At 42.0% G+C, this 18,254-nt stretch overlaps 1 protein-coding gene across 4 annotated transcripts in view; it reads right to left on the bottom strand.

The window, feature by feature from the left end:
• Positions 1-18,254, bottom strand: part of CDKL1 (cyclin dependent kinase like 1) — a 1,528,511-nt gene that overhangs the window by 622,367 nt on the left and 887,890 nt on the right. For all 4 annotated transcript variants that reach the window (XM_044074297.1, XM_044074295.1, XM_044074294.1 and 1 more), the window contains exon 4: positions 7,623-7,713. In XM_044074297.1, coding sequence (XP_043930232.1) covers positions 7,623-7,713 — 91 coding nt within the window. The remainder of the gene's footprint in view (positions 1-7,622; positions 7,714-18,254) is intronic.

Below are 18,254 nucleotides of genomic sequence, written 5' to 3' on the forward strand. Positions count from 1 at the left end.
CCCTCTGATCGGGTGGTACATCGGGGAGGTTCTTGAATTTGGGGACATGAAGTAATGGGATTTTGTACCCTCTGGATATAATTCGAAGCACCCAGCGGTCTGTAGTGATGGACTCCCCATACCGCTAGGTGCTTCGAGAAGCGCCCCCCGACTGCCTCCAGAGTGGAGCAGTCGGGCAACCCTTCAGGGCTGCTGCGTGGGCCGGTCAGAGAAAGGTTCTCTGGACCCAAAGTTTCTCGGAGCCCCTCTGCCCCTGGGGCGGCGTCCTCCCTGTCCTCCTCTGCCACGGAAGGACTGGTTGTCTGGAGCGGGTTGGGAATGTTGCGATTTCCGGAGCCACATCTTCTTCTGACCCTTTTGGTTCTTCGAAAAGGACCACTGGGGAGCAGAGAAGTGGACTCCGATGGCAGACAACGTCTTCCCGTCCTTCTCGCCCTGGACAAGTGTCTCGCAAACTGTTTTGCCAAACAGGGCAGAACCTTCGAAAGGGGCGTTCGCAAAGGACGCTTTAAAGGGCTCCGCAAAGTCACAATGACAGAGCCAGGCCTGACGTCTCATGACTAGGCCCGCTCCGCTAGCTCTAGCGGCTCCCTCGGTGGCGTGGGACAATAGCCGCATAGAGGTATTTGAAATGGATCTCAGAGTGGCCATTCGGGTGGAGTACAATTGTTTGTCCTCCGCCAACATGGACTCAGGGGGGGGGCAGCGTATTCTTTGATAAGATCCCGCTGCATCCTGATGACATGTGCCATATAGTTCAGAGACCTTACCGAGAAGGTCGCTGAACTAAAAACTCGCTTCCCTAAGCGGTCCATCGAGCGGGACTCCTTGCTCGGTGGATGGACTGAGGGGCTCTCCTGAGCTAGTTCCCTCTTCGTGGCTGCCGCCGTCAACATGGCATCTACGGGGGGACCCTTGCTCCAGTGTGACTGGTCTGTGGGGGGGCTTAGTATCCTGTCCGGGTGTTTGGGTATTGGCTCCACGGTGTCCGGGTCCTTCCACGCCCTGGTGGTAATAAGGTCCACCAAGGGGTCGGCCGGAGGGGACACCCAAGAGGTAGACAGGCCTGCTTCAAATGCCTCCAGAAACACGGACTCATCGGAGGAAGACTTGGGGGCAGACCACCCACCTCTGATCCTCAGCATCTCCATGATGTCTCCAAAGGAGACATCCTCAGGGGGTGATCTTGGGGAGCCTTCCGCTTCATCCAAGTCCGTGTCCTCAGTTAAGAACTCAGGGGAGTCCACGTGCCTCCTCTTGCACTTATGCTTGCGGGGCACTTCCTCGGGGGGGGGCTGTCCGAGGAGATCTCGCCAGCAACATCCTGTTCCAATGGAACTACCTGGGACATTGAAGCAGGCTGTCCCTTAGGCTGGGTGATGGAAGCCTGGCCCAGCAGAGAGGGAGTTGCAGGGTGGAGCCGAGACAAGGGCCAGGGGTCCGGATGCTCTCGACAAAGCCCTCTCCACTACATCGAAGGCCGAGGGGGAGCCGCTCTCCCTGGGCTCCGAGAGCCGGCTCCCACTCGGATCCGATGAAGGGATCAGAACCGGCGCCGAGACCATCGGATCCGAAGGACCAGTGCGCTCCGACCTGGATGGAGCCGAAGGCACGCTGAATCCCTCTGATCCGAAGCTCGGGCCACGACTCCGAGAGGTCAGATCCGACAGACTCGAGGGCAGGGTCGGATCTGAAGTATCAAGTACTGTCGGCGCAAACCCACCCCCGGCTCCGAAGCTGCTCGGCTCCGAATGCTCCGAACCCGGGTCGGAGAAGGAGCAATTGGAGCGAAAAAGGGTGTCGAGCTCCCCCCCGAAGGGGGGGAGGCAAGAGCACTCCCATCTGCAGCTGGGCCTGGATGAATCTTTGCATCATCCGGTCCAAGTCTGCATCAGGCATGCTGAAAGTTGATCTCAAAGAGGCCACCGAGGCAGGCCTGGAATGCCGCCTCGATGACCTCGATGGAGATCGGGCCTCCTCCTCCTCGGGCCCTGGGGAGAAGCAAGGAGATCGGAGCTGAGGAAGAGGAGACCTCGAAGCAGTGGAGGGAGAAGCCCGCTTAGCTGGCGGAGCCGAAGCGGAGGCCTCGGCCTGCCGCTTGTGGTGCTTCTCCCTCCGTTTCTCCCTCCTAGCCTCCCTGTCCTCCGGCGCTTTAGTGGGAGTTTGAGTCCCGGCTGAAGGAAGGGGGGCAGGAGTGGCAATAACCACAGCCTGTGGTAGTGCCATGGGAGCAGCGGAGGCCGGAGCCGAGTCCGGGGGCAAACGTCCCGCCAGGACCAGCTTCGACCTCCGCTCTTTCAGTGCCCTGGGGTTGAACTCTGCACAAATGGTACAGCCTGAGGTGAGGTGTTCAACCCCAAGGCACCGAACGCACCGAGTGTGGCCATCAGCCGGGGAGAGCTTATGGCCACACTCGGTACATTTAGAAAAAATGGCTTTTGGGGCCTCAGCCATACTTTAAAGAAAAAAAGGAGTGCTACACAAACACACAGGCCCCAAAAACACAACACACACACACACTCACTAACGACCAGCGAAGGGAGGGAAAAAACTATGTAAAAAAATTTAATATTACAAGGAACCTAACTCTTACACACTTTTTTAAATTAAGGTAGAGAAATTTGACAGAAAAACAGACTTAACTGACGATTTTTTGCTAGAGCTCAAGGAATCCAGCCATCCACAAGCATGGCAAACTAGATCTGAGGTCATGGAGGGTTGGCAGGGGATTATGGGTGAGGGGAGGAGCTAGGAGCTCGGATCCATTAGCTATGAAACAAGTTGCCGGCTCGGATCCGATATCGGATCCAAGACCCACAGGTTGCTGACAAATGAAGTCCCTACTTCAGATCTACTGTTATGGTAAATAAACTTACAAAAACTGTACTATGTTCTTGTTCACTGTTGCAGTAGTCATTACATAAGGGGCATTTGCCAAACAGCTGTGGCAAAGCCTGCTTTGTCTCTGGGTGTAGAATCTGGTTCGCAGTGTTTGGTTAGAGTATGACCTGAGGACTATGGTGCTCCTTCTAGTATAATTGTGGAGTTCTCCCCTTTTCAGAAATCCATGGATGCAACAACTGCTCTAAAAGAATGAGCCTTGACATTCTGAGGCAGAAGTTTGCCATGAATGGAACAGTAGAAATTAATGGAATGGGGAAGTCATCTTGAAATACTTTGTTTAAATACTAACTGTTCCTTTTTCGTACCTTCACAAGACATAAAGTTTAACTTGACAAAACTAAAGATTTTAGGAAATCTAACCTATCCAAACAAAACTAAATATAATAAAGCCTGAAGTGTTAGCATTCTGAATTTTGGAATGAGTAGAAAGGTGCTTAGCTTGGGTCTATATCAGAACATCGAAGTTTTAAAACTTTGAATGTTCTAATATCGACCCGTTTTAATTGAACGCTAAAAATAGCAAAGCTGCAGAACACCAAATTCTTTCCTAGGGAAAGAATTCGGTTGGCCGGTTCTGTGGCTTCACTATTTTCAGCGCTGTGGTGGAGATTTATGGGTCAGGTTCAGGTAAGTGTGCGATTGTGTGGTTGTTAGGATTAGGGTGTGGGTTAGGTGAGTTAGGGATAGGGCGTGCTTTAGGTGAATTAGGTTTAGGGCGGGTTAAGTGAGTTAGGGTTAGGGCGCGGGTTAGGTGAGTGTGCAATAGTGATGGACCTTAGGGTTAGGGTTTGGGTTAAGTGGATAGATAGTAGTGTATGTATAGTTTAGTGTAGGGTTAGTTGTACGATTATACGTGTATGTGTGTGTGCATTGATGTTTTTTAGATGTGCTTGTGTTGTGTGTATGTGTTTCGGAATAGCAAATTTTTTCCCAAGGAAAAAATTCACTGTTCTGAATGTTCGATATTATGTGGTTTAGATATTTTAGGTTCGATGAAATAGTGTTCGCTATTTTCATCTTTCGATAATGTGATATAAACGCCTTAGCTTGGACAGATATAAAAAACAGGCCTCCACGTTCCTTTCCTGGGAACCAGAAAAAGCTTTGAATAAGAGCCTTGTCCTCACTGATATGAAGGAAGCTGTTCATGACCCCCAGTACAGCAGCTCTGTAATGATTTGAGGCACAAGTTAAAGCTGGTCTTCTGGAAGCTAACAAATCCCTGGTAGTATGGGAAGGAATTCCCTCTAGAGTCTGCATCTGTACTCTACAATGCTTAGCACCCAAAAGTCTGTAGTTATTGGTTGCCATGTGAGAAGTCATAGGGAAATATTCCCTTGCAACTATCACAGGACGGTCATGGTGGGGAGGGGAGGGAGGGTAAAGACAATGACAGTCAGAATTTTTTCCTTTGGGAGGAGTATCCTTGGGACCCATCAGCTTTCTTTTTGACTTTCACCTTGCCATTTCGTTTTTAACTGATGTTTTATAGATTTCTGCTGACCTGATTAGAAAGGTTTATGAAAAAATGGTCCTGGGTTGGAAGAATAGTTCCTCTGAAATTTAGTAAATGGAGACAATAATGATTTCTTAAACCCCTGTATCTTCTAACTTTTTCAAGGCTTCAGCAGAAGAAGGCATTTAATAGTTGGGCTTTGATATTCTCTGAAAATGTTTGAAGTCTAGTCTAAGCATTTCTTCTCATCATTGTCCCAGTAGCAACAGCCATGCATATAGCATCTGCTGCATCATAGGCACATTTAATTGTAATCTTAGTCACTTGAGATGCAGAATTAAGCTTTTTCATAATGCTAGATTGCAGGCACATTTAATAATATGCTTAGCCACCCGATATACACAACTCAGCATTTCCACAATGTTAGATTTTAAGTCAGAATTTGATAGATTGGCTAAGGTTGTCTCACATTAGAAAACATTGATACACACTTGGACATACAAGTTTGACAACTGACAGCCAAGATGACTAAGGTGGAATAAGTATACATTTTTTACCCTATATGTCAAGTGAGCTGTTGTTTTTATTGTTATGGACTGGATTGGAAGATGAAAAAGCTCTAGCACCTTTTTAATCTGCATCCAGAAAATAATGGCAGGATCAGCAGAATGATTTTTTTGTAGATATATGTGACCCTATAAAACTGGTCTGCCCAAGAAGGCATTCTGTAAAGCTCATAAAACTGGGGGTATAGCAACAGCCTTAGAGGAAGATCCTGTATTCTGTAATTCACGTTACCTTTTCTGAGAGCCAGAAACTTCTTTGCCCTCTCATCTGAAAAAAAAACATTTTTCCCTTAGGTCTGCAAAGGCAATTTCATCTTTAGGAGGATAATGTAGCCTCTACCTCAGATTCACATCCTGTGGGGGAAGGAAATTGGAAGCATAATCAAGTCCTTCATTATCTTAGTCATGAAAAATCATGTTCCTCAGAACAGGATGGAATGCTCTTCCTGTTAACAAGAATAGAAAAAGCAGAAGGTCAAAAAGACTGGAAAGTCTGAATGGCTTTAAACAGCCCTTGAGCAAAATTAAACCAATCTTACTTGTTCCCTTTCTGAGGGAAAGGGGTGGGGGAAGGAACAAATCCTTGGTTTTCTATGTATTCTTTTTGGGAGTGTCCAGATATATGGTTGTCTTTGAGGTTGAAGCCATATGCCTAAATCCCCCCAAAAGTAAGCCTCCAACATTTTCTCTCACAAGAATTTGGTGGATACCTGTCTCACTCTCAGATAAAATTATCTGTGATTCTCACTTCCCAGCTGAGTAAACTGAATGATCCGTTCAGACATGCAAGGATCTTGGGCCATATCAGCCTCTGAAGGGAATGTGCTACAGTACCCAGAAGAAGCAAACTGGTGGTCAGAGGGCTGCAAGTGAGCCTCTGCAGAATCATCCACAAACTTTAAGACAAGGATGGACATATGATTATCATCAGTCATCTATCTTATCTACTTTTTCTTTACCTGTTATTTTGGCATATACTCTCGTGGTAAAGGCAAATGCAAAGTGCAGATGGGCCTGAAGCTTTATAGACTGTCTGGACTTATGGTATCCTTAGCAAGCTCATATGTAATGGCTACTGCTACAGTGATCTAATGAACATTTTAAGTTATTTTTTATTACTTGCTATTTCTTATATTTAATACAGAACTGGCTGAATTTCTTATTTAAGCAATGTGTTGTTTAATTAAAATACCACAAATCTTTATCAAAGTGTTATTTAAATATGCTTTTTCATTTTATAATGATGCATTCAAATAAGGAGAACCTAACAGAGCCTGGCTAAAGGATAAATGTATAAAAAGTATACAAAGTACAAACCCAGTTACCTGAGGAATGCAGACAAATTACTTCAACACTTCAAACACATACAACTTTGCTAAAATGATATTCTTTTGCTAAAATAAAAATAATGCATTAGGGAAGAATCGGATCTTGTAAGAAGGTCTACTGAGGTCCTGTGCCTGAATGTGTACTTTTTAATATAGAACAAATTTAGAAATCTATTCAATTTCTCTTAATGGAGATCAACTAAATGAACTACTGTTATTCACTAACTTTAGTGTAAAGAATTACATTATCCCCATCACATTCAGTTGCTCATGGTTAATCAACTAATACAGTGATACAGTGTACTCTGCTTAATTCCAAAAAATAAAAAAGCAGCAGCAGAGAAAGTGATACTACTGCCCATCACAACAATAATTATATCAACCAGTCTTTGAGAAAATCCATGGTGATAACAAGACTGAGGATTCCATGAGGTGTGGTAATGGGCTAGTCTTATCATATACCAGATAGCAAAGGCCAAGTTAAATTGACAGTGGTAGGAGTAGCAAAGGACCCGAAATGCATACTATGGTAAACAGGAGCTATAAGACAGATTACTAATTGTGAAATAACATCTGGAAGGTATTAAACCTATGGGACACACTATTGTGAAAGTTCATATATACATCATACATGTGTTAGTGACTCTGCTGGGGGACATTGTTAAAATCACACACCAGGAGAAATAAAAGACACAGATGGCTTAGAATCACTGCATAAGCAGTCTGATTGTCTTATATGGATAACAGCTATTATCATGACTCACCACTCACAAAAAATCAATACTGACAGAAAGTTCAAAAGCAAAAGGTAATGTAAACTTTACAACAGTTAGCAAGTGACTAGTATTAAGCAATTTCATTTAAACATATCTAACATCCAAAAAAAAAAATAATCCACAGAAGTATACTGTAACTGGACATGACATTTAAAAGGCATATCCTCATAAATCTTTAGTAAAGAATCAGTAATAATTTCACAGTAAAGCTGATATGATGGGAAATGCAGTTTCCCGACAAGAACTTGTTTAGTATGCAAAAATTCCTTTCTGTGTATTTATTCATTCATAATATGCAAGACTGCAAAAGCCTTTATACTTCGATATTCAGTGCATTTGTGAAACACTAAAATGGCATGGACAAAACAGTACATTTATCACACACAGGAGATATCTACCAGCATACTTGCATAATATTTACAAAACCTGTTTTCGACATAGGGTTTATTGTCTAACACCCATGTCAGTTCTACTTGTTCATTTTTGAATCCAAAAGTACAGCAGACACAATAGCCGTCCTTTTCTTTAACTTCAGATAACAGCATGAAAGTCCACATCACATTCACCAGAAACTGAATGAGAAATCACTTACTTAATATCCTGGCAAATCCAAAATCACAAAGCTTTATGACTCCATGTTTCGTAATCAAGATATTTTCTGGCTTTACATCTCGATGTATACACTGGAACACACAAGATGGAGGATCAGTTGATGCAAAGTAAGTCGACTGTATTTATCCGTGAAAACAGAACTTATTTCCCGCTAATTGTATCTTTCGTACACATTATGGAGTATGCCTGTTGCACCACTGACTGCTTTAACAATGTACAAATTACCATGTTACTCAAATGCGTTAATTATATCTGAAGACTAAAGCTGTTCTTCCCCTTATTACATTTTTTGAAAAAAGAAAAAACAAAACTTCCTCCATTATAGAAATCTACAACTCAATATTTACAGTTATGTATATGATTATGACATTAACTTGAGAAATGTTTTGTTAGCTTTGATAGGAGCCTGGCATGACACAATACTGCATCGTATATCAACAGAAGAAATCCTGCTGTTTATGTTTGCACAGACTCAGCTTAATTACGAAAATATCTACTATTTTTTGCCCCAAAAAGTCATATTAAATAGTCTCTTCTATCAGTAGTGGTCTGCTTACAAAACAGGAAGTAACCTGCAAAGACGCAACAGTCACACCTCAGAAACTGTTTTTTTCTAAGACAAGTGAGAACTGAGGCAGGAGAGATATTTATCAACTCGCCTTTCCTAACTTTCTTAATGATGGATTTCAGAAACCTGTCTGAGAATATATTCTTACTGCTCACAATGACACCATTTGCAAGGAAGAAATGTATATTCTATTTTACCCTATCTATAACCTAATAAGAACATGACAAGTACCTTGCTGACTTACATAAACTAGTAAACAGAAACATTACAGTCATTAAAGTTGAGTTCAGCTACCATGAAACTGAATGGGGACAATTATACTTGTTATGCAGATCTTGGTTGTGTGAGTTTCACCTGGGCTGGCCTCAGTGCAGCACATGCTATGTTTTCCTTGTGCACATGTTGATTCCTTCCCACATTCGAAAAATGCAAAAAGGTGAATTACTGAACTTCTACATTGTCTATAGGAATGTGTAGTACAGTGGGTATATGTGTGTGAATGTGCAACCTGTAACGGGATGGCATTTCATTCATGATTTTCTTCTGCACTTTTCCTTGGGGATTGCCAGCTCCCTAATCCTTGAATAGAATAAAGCAAGTAACAAAAAAATGAGTGAATGAATAATACAAATGTCTCACCCATCCTTGATTTCATTAATATTAATTTGCTTGGAAAATGGTGAAAAACTGAGTAGCATGCCACATCTCTGCCAAGTATTACACATTCTCTTGTAAAATCAGATCACTACTGTGACATTTTTTTATTAAAGTGGAAATTAATATCATATGCAATGCTACTGACTCACGCCTTAATGCCCCAGCTAGTCAGCCAATGACAATTTCAGAATATTCTGCAACATCTTGAATGGTTGCCTCACAAACCGTATCTCTACTAGACAGACACAGACAGACAGAGTCAGGAAAACACCCTTATTGTAGAACTGCATAATAAACCAACCATACCCTAGGAAGTACAGATTCTACATGACCTGCAAATGACATTCGAATTCAAAAATGAATACTAAGTTTAAACTATGCATAAAATACTAATAAAGGCAATCTACTCAGCAAAGGCCTTCTACAAGCTCAAATTCACATATGGAATAAAATAACAAAATGTACTAGAATTACATAAAGATATTTAGAGGTGTCACTGAGGATTGCAGTGTCTTAGAAACCAATGGTGCAATGTATTCTGAACCACAAGACATCATCAATATCCTAAACAAGAAATTAAGCTCCAGCTTCAGTATCCTGCTACACAAGGCTACTCTATCATACCAGACTTAAAATGATTCCCCCTTAATCACATCTCAAATTAAAAGCAGCCTTGGGAGGAAAAAATAAAAACATAGAACTCTGTGTACATGGGCCTCATTAATACCCCAGGAATTTTCCTTACTGGAATAAAATATAATCTAGGAAGCTTTCTTTTATATCTTAATAAATCGTGTCTCCAACCTCTGGCTGTCCCCAAGAGATGATTGACAACTGCACCAAGAACTAAAGACCAATTAATTTCACCAGTATCTTGTGCAAGACTATGGAGAGTATAACAGGATCATTTTAGTACTTGTTCAAAGTTTACAGGTTACTGTCTGCTTTTAGATACATATTTACAGCATGGATCCTTTAATGGAAAGCCATGCTTACCAGATTTTGTTACCTTTTTTGAAAGGTTACAGTGGCCCTGGCTGAATCTAGGTTAAATGTACACACCTATTTTCAAGACATTTGTTGCTATTTCCCATAAAAGGATTATTAAACTCAATGAGCTCAGGGTCAGCAGTGCATATGTAGCTTACTGAAATTAAATATGGCTTTCTAGCAGCACCCATATGGCAAAAAAGGTAAAAGTTAACTCTCTTCACTGGTTGAAGTTCCCAGTGAAGTTTTACAGGCATCAATTCTCAGTTTACCTCTCTCTGACATGATTTCAGATGCACACATTGATAACATTGCATCTGGTTTACTAGATTTGCTGATATCTACAAGCTGGGGAGAATTCTAATCTTCCAACAAAAAATAATGGTTTGCTAGAAAGAGCTTAACACAATCTACAACAGCTGCAAAAAAACAAAACAAAACAAAAAAAAAAACTACATGGCATTCAATGTTAACAAATTTAAGACAGGAGTTTTGGAACATAAGATGGATTCCATTTTTAAGGACTTTGGTATAGTCATCTTGGATTAACACAACACCAGGATTACTACAAACTCCAGAGAAGACATTCTACAGTTCACCTCACTTTCTTAACAAGTCAGAAACTATAATTACCCTTCTGTAGACTCTTGCTCATACACATTGTAGAGCTGGCGAGGACTGAAAGTTTACTAATGAAGAGAAGGTATAAGCTTGGCAAACTGGGTTAAGCAGATAGATTTCTAAATCTCTGTCACTTTTAGTAGCATACCTTCTCTGAAAATGGATTAATGTCTTGTCTTTTGGGTCAAAAATTCCCTCTTATATTTGAAAATCTCTGTTTAGAGCATACAGATGGATGGGCTAGTGCATGTACAAAGGCAATCAACCTTAACAGACATAACAAAGGTGGACACAATTTAACACTTAACAGGTTCCTCAACATTGTAGCAAGCCTACTAGAACATTAAAACAGTGCCGGCCCCTATGCCATTAGGCCATAAGCTTGTTACTGACTGTTAATCTTTCCATGTTATGGACTGTACATACATGACCCGATAATACATATTAGTTGTACTAACTTATATGCAAGACAACATGAATATTTAAAAAAAAAAAAAACAGAAAGGTAACATTCGTCCATTCTCTGATTATCTTGTTTAATCCAACAGTTTCATGGGGAAACTGGAGCTTTTCCTGGTGCACAATGAGCACAAGGTAGAGGAATTAATGTCGTAGAGGGCACCAATTGAACACATGACGCACATATGTACTTTCACACACCACGCACACTTACTGGCAATTTTCGGGGATTAACAATTCACTTACTTTGAGATAAGCCTTTGGGATGTTTGAGCAAACCTGAGCACCGGACAAAAACCCACATGGATAAAGGGACAATGTGTAAACTCCACACAGAAGGTACCCCAGCCAGGACTCAGGTAGATTAAGTCTGGCAGTCAGCACACAGGATTAAGGCTATAAGGTGCTAAGGATCTATATCTTATAATCCAGGTCTTGATCTCCTTAGCCTCCATTTACCTACTGTGTGATTCCAAGCAAGTCACACAGAGTGCTGCTGGTTCCTTCCTGAAAAACAGACTTGTGTCCAGTCAGCTTACTCATTTAATAAGTTAATTAAAAAATAGAGAAACAGACAATGCGAGACATCAGCAAAAAACACTGCACCACTGTGCCACCCTCAGGAAATGTAAATTTACAAGTAATAGCAGCTGAGGAAATGTTAAATACTTTTCAGAGAAGTAAGAAAATGAAACTGACTAAAGGTTGTTAAGTTCTATGCATTAGGCTAAGAAGACGAAAGTAGAGTTAGGACAAAAATAAAAGAATACATCTGAACAGAATTGCAAAACAGAAATGCAAAAGGTGGAGAATGTGAAAGGTTACTACATCTGGTGGGTGGACCATATAAATGAGGAAGAGAGCACTTAAAGAGGAAGATAGCAAAGTAAATACATGGGAGTCTCAGTTTTGCATATTCTGAATTTAGAGATGTTTGTTCAGTGAATATCAGCCTGCAGAAATGACTCCTTACACACTGTGCACTGCAACCCGGCAAATTGAAATACATAGTAATTTTAAAGGAGTATTATTTTAAAGGTGAGTCACACAGGTGAAGTTCCTGTATTTTTAGAAGACAGAGTACTGTTAAGACAACACACATCTCAGGTATGCCTTGAACAGGGACACGCAAAAGGGAGAAAGAACAAAAGTTCAGTCTTTGGAGAGAGAAAAAAATCAAAGAAATGTCATGATATAATATCTTTTATTGATCCAACATAGGCTTTGCAATTACTCTAGCTTTTTGAGTTGGTGCACACATGCATATAGTCTCTGAGGTGTAGTCTGAGCTACATTTTATCCTCACTAGCATTTTTCTTTAGCCAATTGGAAATAAATTATGATGTATGCAACATCATAAGTAAATGAAAATACTGTTCATATATGTAAAGCATTAGATAGTGCTGCAAAACTAACTACTATTTACAGGAGCCTTCGACCCAGTTAAAAGACAATAACAATGAGTAAAGGGTATTATGCAAACTAGCAAGGTTTTAAGTAAGATAACTTGATAATTTTGGGAAAAGAAAAAGAGAAACTAAGGAAATAAAAATAGTAAATAATGTCCTAGGAAGTGCATGATTTAGTACTTTTAATAGGAAAAACAGGAACTTGGGAAGAATACTGTGATAGAACAGTGACAGAGGAAGAGCAATATAAATGTTTTTCATTGTCTTTAAAGTAGAAGATCCAGCTAGGCATAGCTAGGAAATCAAGGTTAAAAAGGAGAAGCTAAAATACATGTAGCAGTGAAACAGAACAGACTAAAATAAGGGGGAGGTGAAATGACTAAGAAATTATTTTATTGCTTACTTATGTGAACAGTATTTTCATTATTCTGCCATATACTACTAGATGTTAAAACATTTTCTTTAGATTTTTTTATGGGGAGGTAGACTTATCTCAGTTAAAGAGGGAGGACATCTTCCTACGCCTGAAGGATTGAATGTGGATTTTCACAGCCTGAAGCGGAGGTCTGTTGCAATTTCTTAACCGCAGGGTTGACAGTCCTTGTTCATATATTCATACATTAAATTTGTATTCTCTGAAGGGTGGAGGTGCTTGGAATAAGTGAGAATGTAAAAAGAAGTTATGTACTTAGCATAACATTACATGCGTGTTGTCCATTTTCTCCTTTTCCTCACTGATGGGTTCAGATCAGACCCTCAAGTCCCACTCAGCCATTACTAAAGCTTGTGGTCACAAACTTTGCTCTTGGGCACCTCTCCTTTATGCAGAATGCACCTTACACATTACCTCAGAGCTTGTTTGCTAACTATACATATATACATATACACAAAATAAGGGGAAAAAAAACAGGACTCCCAGAACAATGAAAAATATATTCTTCAGAAAGGAATTGAAGCCATTCCAAGGTTATAGTGAGTAAAAAGAATGTATAAACCAGGACATTTCAATCCATCAGAAGCCTGGGTAGGGGGGTGGGGGGTGGGAGGGTGGGTTGTGGGGAAAGGGTGAAAATGGACGACACACATGGACTATTATGGTACATACGTTAACTTCTTTATGTGAGGATGTCAATTTTCACCTTATCCTCACTGATAGGACAGAGTCCCTAGCATCCTTTACCTTGGGTGGCTCATGGGAGAATATTCCTTAATACCATAAACCCAAATGCAGCTCTACCCCTGGAAACCAAATCCAATTTGTAATGAGTAATAATGGTATGGTGATTGGTCCATGTGGTTGCCGTACAAATATTGTCCATTGAAACTCTGGATTGAAAAGCAGAAGTAGCAGCCATGACTCTAGCAGAATGAGCTTTAGCAGGCCTGGGCAATTGCTTATTCTGTGAATGGTAAATATGAGAAATGCACTGAAACAGCCATTTGGCTAAAGTCACCTTAGACACAGGAAGACCTTTTCTAGTGTCTGAAAAGGCTACAAATAGCTGATCAGTTTTTCTAAAAACCTTTGATCTATGAAGATAGAAGCATAACTGTCTGTGAACATATAGCAAATGTAAAGAATATTCTCCTTTATTATGACTGATTTAATGTATTTTCTGAAACCACTTTGGGTAAAAAAGGAAGGGTTAGTACAGAGAGAAACTACCCTTATGAAATATCAAATAAGGTGGTTGAGACAATAAGGCTTGCAGTTCAGAAACTCTTCTCGAGAATGTGATTGCCACTAGGAAAATGGTCTTCCAAGAAAGGAATTTCAGGTCACAGTGTGTTGTTGTCTCGAAGGGGGGACAAATAATATGCCTTATTTATTTACCGGGAAATTCCGACTGGACACAGGTCCTTTTTCAGCAGAGACCCATGGAGAAAAGCTCCACAGAAAGACATGGTAGATGGTAAACAGTAGAGGTGATCATGACATGGAGAAATACAGATGCAAATTAGGTACAATTGAGTAGTAAGCTCTAATTACAATATTGAGAAAGAAGTAAAACACAGTGCTACAAATTATCTAAAGAGTAACTAGATAACAATAATAATAGACTAAATGAATAATTAAATCCTGGAAGGATTAACAAGCAGTGAGTAATCTTCAGTTCAGTTTTATAGTGATAGAGGGGAAACTCTATCTAAATCTGGGAAAGGAGGGTTTATTAGATGGGGTTTGGACAAGGACAAAGCCAGTGAGAACTCAGGTGAGATTTAAGTGCAGCCTTGAAAAGACTGCAGGAAGGAAGGGTAGTTATGGTAGTGGGAAGGTTGTTCCAAAGCTTGGATATAGCACAGGAAAATAGTGCTTCACCTGCTGAGTTTTTGGCTTTGGTGACCTGGAGTAGATTTTTGTTGCAGGAGCGTAGTGGTCTGGAAGAGTGGTGGGGTTGGAGAATTGTATGGAGCGATGGGATTCGGAGAGGGTGGTTTACTAATTTATGAGCAAGGGTGAGTTGAGTTTGGTGTAGGAGTTGTGGGAGTTCAAGCCAGTCAAGGTCTCCATGGGAGACACAGTGGTGGCTGCAGTAAGAGGCACCAGTAGCAAACTTTGTGATTTTATTGTAGCAGGCTTCGAGTTTCTGTAGGTCTGACTGTTTGAGATTTGTAAGTATAGGTGATGCATAGAGTAGGGTGGATATTAGTTGAGAATTGGCGATAAGAGATTTTTGCTGGTTTGGTGAGGTATTGGTGGCTTCTATATAAGGCACCCAGTTTTTTGTGAACTTTTTTATTGTTTTTAGTCCAACAAACAAAACATTTCTACTTACTGCAATAATTTTATGGGTTGAGGGTTTGTGAGATGAAAGAATAATTTGTTGGATGGGGAAGAGAGAAGGGGCTGCCTGACTAAGACCAGAACTGGAGCAGCCAAGCTGTCAACTTGAGGTTATGATAATCTGGATGAACTATTCTTGTTGGGTGTGTCAAGAGATCTACAACTGGGTCCAGAATCCAAGGTTCATCCAGAAGAAGAGGATACAGGAAGAGAAACCAAATCTGTCGAGGCCAGTAGGGTGCAATTAGGATTACTGTCCTCATCAACTGATTGCCTTTCCATCGGAAGTCTGGGATCAAAGTGGTAGGGAGAAAGGCATATAGAAGTCCTGGGGCCAATCGTGGAGGAGCACATCTCTTGGGGACACCCCCAGAGGGGGAAACATGGCAAAATAGTTGCTGCACTTGTACACTGGAGAGGCAAAAAGGTCACAGCAAGGCTGGCCCCATTGAAGGAAAATCATATCCACAACTATTTGATCGAGGGACCACTCGTAAAGCATTAGAATAGTCCTGCTCAGTTTGTCTGTTATCATGTTGGAATTCCCCGGGATGTGCATTGCTATCAGAAAACAGTTGGACGAAATTGCCCATTGCCAAATGCTGAAGGCTTCTCGACATAGTGGATAAGATCTGGTTCTCCCTTTTTTGTTGATGTACCAGACTACTGACATATTGTCCGAATGAACTGCAAAAGTCCCCTGAATGAGGGAATCCTGAAATGCCTGCAATGCTAGAAGCACCTCTCTCATCTCTAGGACATTTATATGCAGATTGGCCTCGATGGGGTACCAGGTGCCTTGAACTGTCTGCCCCAGATAATGAACACCCCACACCCTATCTGGGAAGCATCCATGGTCATCATGGCTGTGGGCTGTGGGGGAACAAATGGACGGCATTGAGTGACTTGATCAGATTGAAGCCACCAAAGAAAGTCCTGCTTGCAAATGCTGGTGAGGCGAATCTTGAAGGACATGGGAAGCTCTAGGAAGGACCATTGTAACCGACAGGAGCCATTGGAAGATTCTCATGTGGTACCGTGCTAAGGGATCTAGGACAATTGCTGCAGCCACAGAACTGAGAGCCTGTAAGACTAGGCGTGCTGGTATCAAGTTTCTGTGCAGTAATACTCTGACCTGAGGCCTAATTGTTGTCACTCTTGAGAGTGGCAGCTTGGTTAGCATCTGATTTGTATACAGGATTGCACCTATAAACTCAAGGTATTATGTGGGTTCTAGAGAAGACTTTTCGAGATTTATCGTGATACCCAAAAGTGCACAAACCTCTAGAGTGTAGTCTGTTGCCATAATAATAAGATGCCTTGTGGAGGCAGTAATGAGCCACTCGTCTAGATATGGAACCAGCTGGTGTTCTTGTTGTCTTAAGTGAGTTGTTACTACTGCCATGCATTTGGTAAACACTCTCAGGGCTGTAGTAAGTCCAAAGGGCAAAGCTCAAAACTGATAGTGACTGGCTCTCAACTGGAAGAGCAAGTGCCATCTGGACTGCCTGATAATATGCATCCTGAAGGTCTATAGAGCACATCCAATTGTCTTTTTCCAGGAAAGGTAGAATGGACTGAACCATGACCATCCAAAACTTTGTCTTTCTTACTGACTTGAGTTTGCCGAGATCCAGAATAGGTCTCCAGTCCCCTGTTTTCTTTGGAACTAAAAAGAACCTTGAGTAAGTTCTGGATTCTGTTTGGTCTGGTGGGACATCTTAGAGGACTCTTGTCATGCAGCTTTTGAATTTGAATGGCTGCCTTTTCCCATTGACTGGGTGGGACATCCAGGATCTCTTTGATTATGGGAAGGGGTTGGGAAAAAGGAGTAAGATAGCCCCTGGATATGATGTTCTGCACCCACTTGTCAGTTGTTATTCTTAGCCAGGTGTGTAGGTGCAGAGACAGTCACCCCCCCCCCCAACTGCCTCCGGGGCAAAGCAATTGGGCCTCCCTTCAGGACTGCTGGAAGGGATTACCAAAGAATGATTCACTGGAGCCCTGGTTTTGCTGCCCCCTTTGCCACGAGTTTTAGTATCTTCCATTATTATTCCCCCATGCCTCTGGGGGAACTCTGACCATGCGTGTCCTGGAAAGAACCATGTAATTATTTCTGAACCACATCTTTCTGCTGCCCCTTTGACCTTTAGATTAAGGTCATTGAGGTGTGGAAAAACATATGCCCACAGCAGACAGGGTCTTACCTTTCTGTTCATACCAGGCCAGCATCTTTTTCACTTTAGGCCCAAAAGGGGATGAGCCCTTAAAAGGCGCATTGACAAAAGAAGACTTAAAAGGCTCTGCAAAGTCACAAAGGCACATCCAGACCTGCCTCCTCATAGAGATGCCTGAATCCACTGTCCTGCAAATTCCATTTGCTGCATAGGAAGTGAGATGAGGAAGCATTAGCGATAGAATGTAGGGTAGCGAGCTGAGAAGTAACTCTGCCTCATGACCCTTCAGCTACTACTCCTTCGTGGGAATCTGAAAGCTCTTTGATCAGATCCCTCTGCAATCTAGTAAAGAGAGCCAGGTAATTCAGGGACCGTAGAGCAAAGGTCGCTGGTGAAAAGAAGTGCTTCCCACATCTATCCACCATCCTGGAATCTCTATTAGGATAATGGATAGTGAAACTAGTCTCCAAGAGTTCCTTTTTGGTTGCTGCCGCCACAACCATGGCATCTACCTCAAAGCATCGGAAACCATCCATGTGCAACTAACAGCGGGCAAAACTGCCTTTCAGTTTGTAGCCTGCTATAGAACACCCTCCCTATTACAGGAACCCCACTTGGCATTCCTGAGAACACTGGAGAATATGAAGGTCTCTCCAAACACTATGTTACTGGGTGACTTCAACTACCCAAACACTGACTGGGAAAACTACTCAAGCCCAAACACCCTCGCCCAATGGTTCCTTGAATTTATAAACTCTAACGCAATGGAACAACTGGTCACCACTCCCACAAGAGGGAACAACATATTGGACCTGGTCATCACCAGCATGGGGACTCTATGTTCCACACCAGAGGTAAACCCCTCATTTGTAAGATCAGACCATAAACAAATTTCCCTGGACATCCATATCCCGTCCCCACCCCCAGCCAAGGAAATCACTGTAAA

This window comes from Protopterus annectens, chromosome 6.part0 (genome assembly GCF_019279795.1).
Source record: "Protopterus annectens isolate FY-2018-M chromosome 6.part0, PAN1.0, whole genome shotgun sequence".
Taxonomy (NCBI): Eukaryota; Metazoa; Chordata; order Ceratodontiformes; family Protopteridae; genus Protopterus; species Protopterus annectens.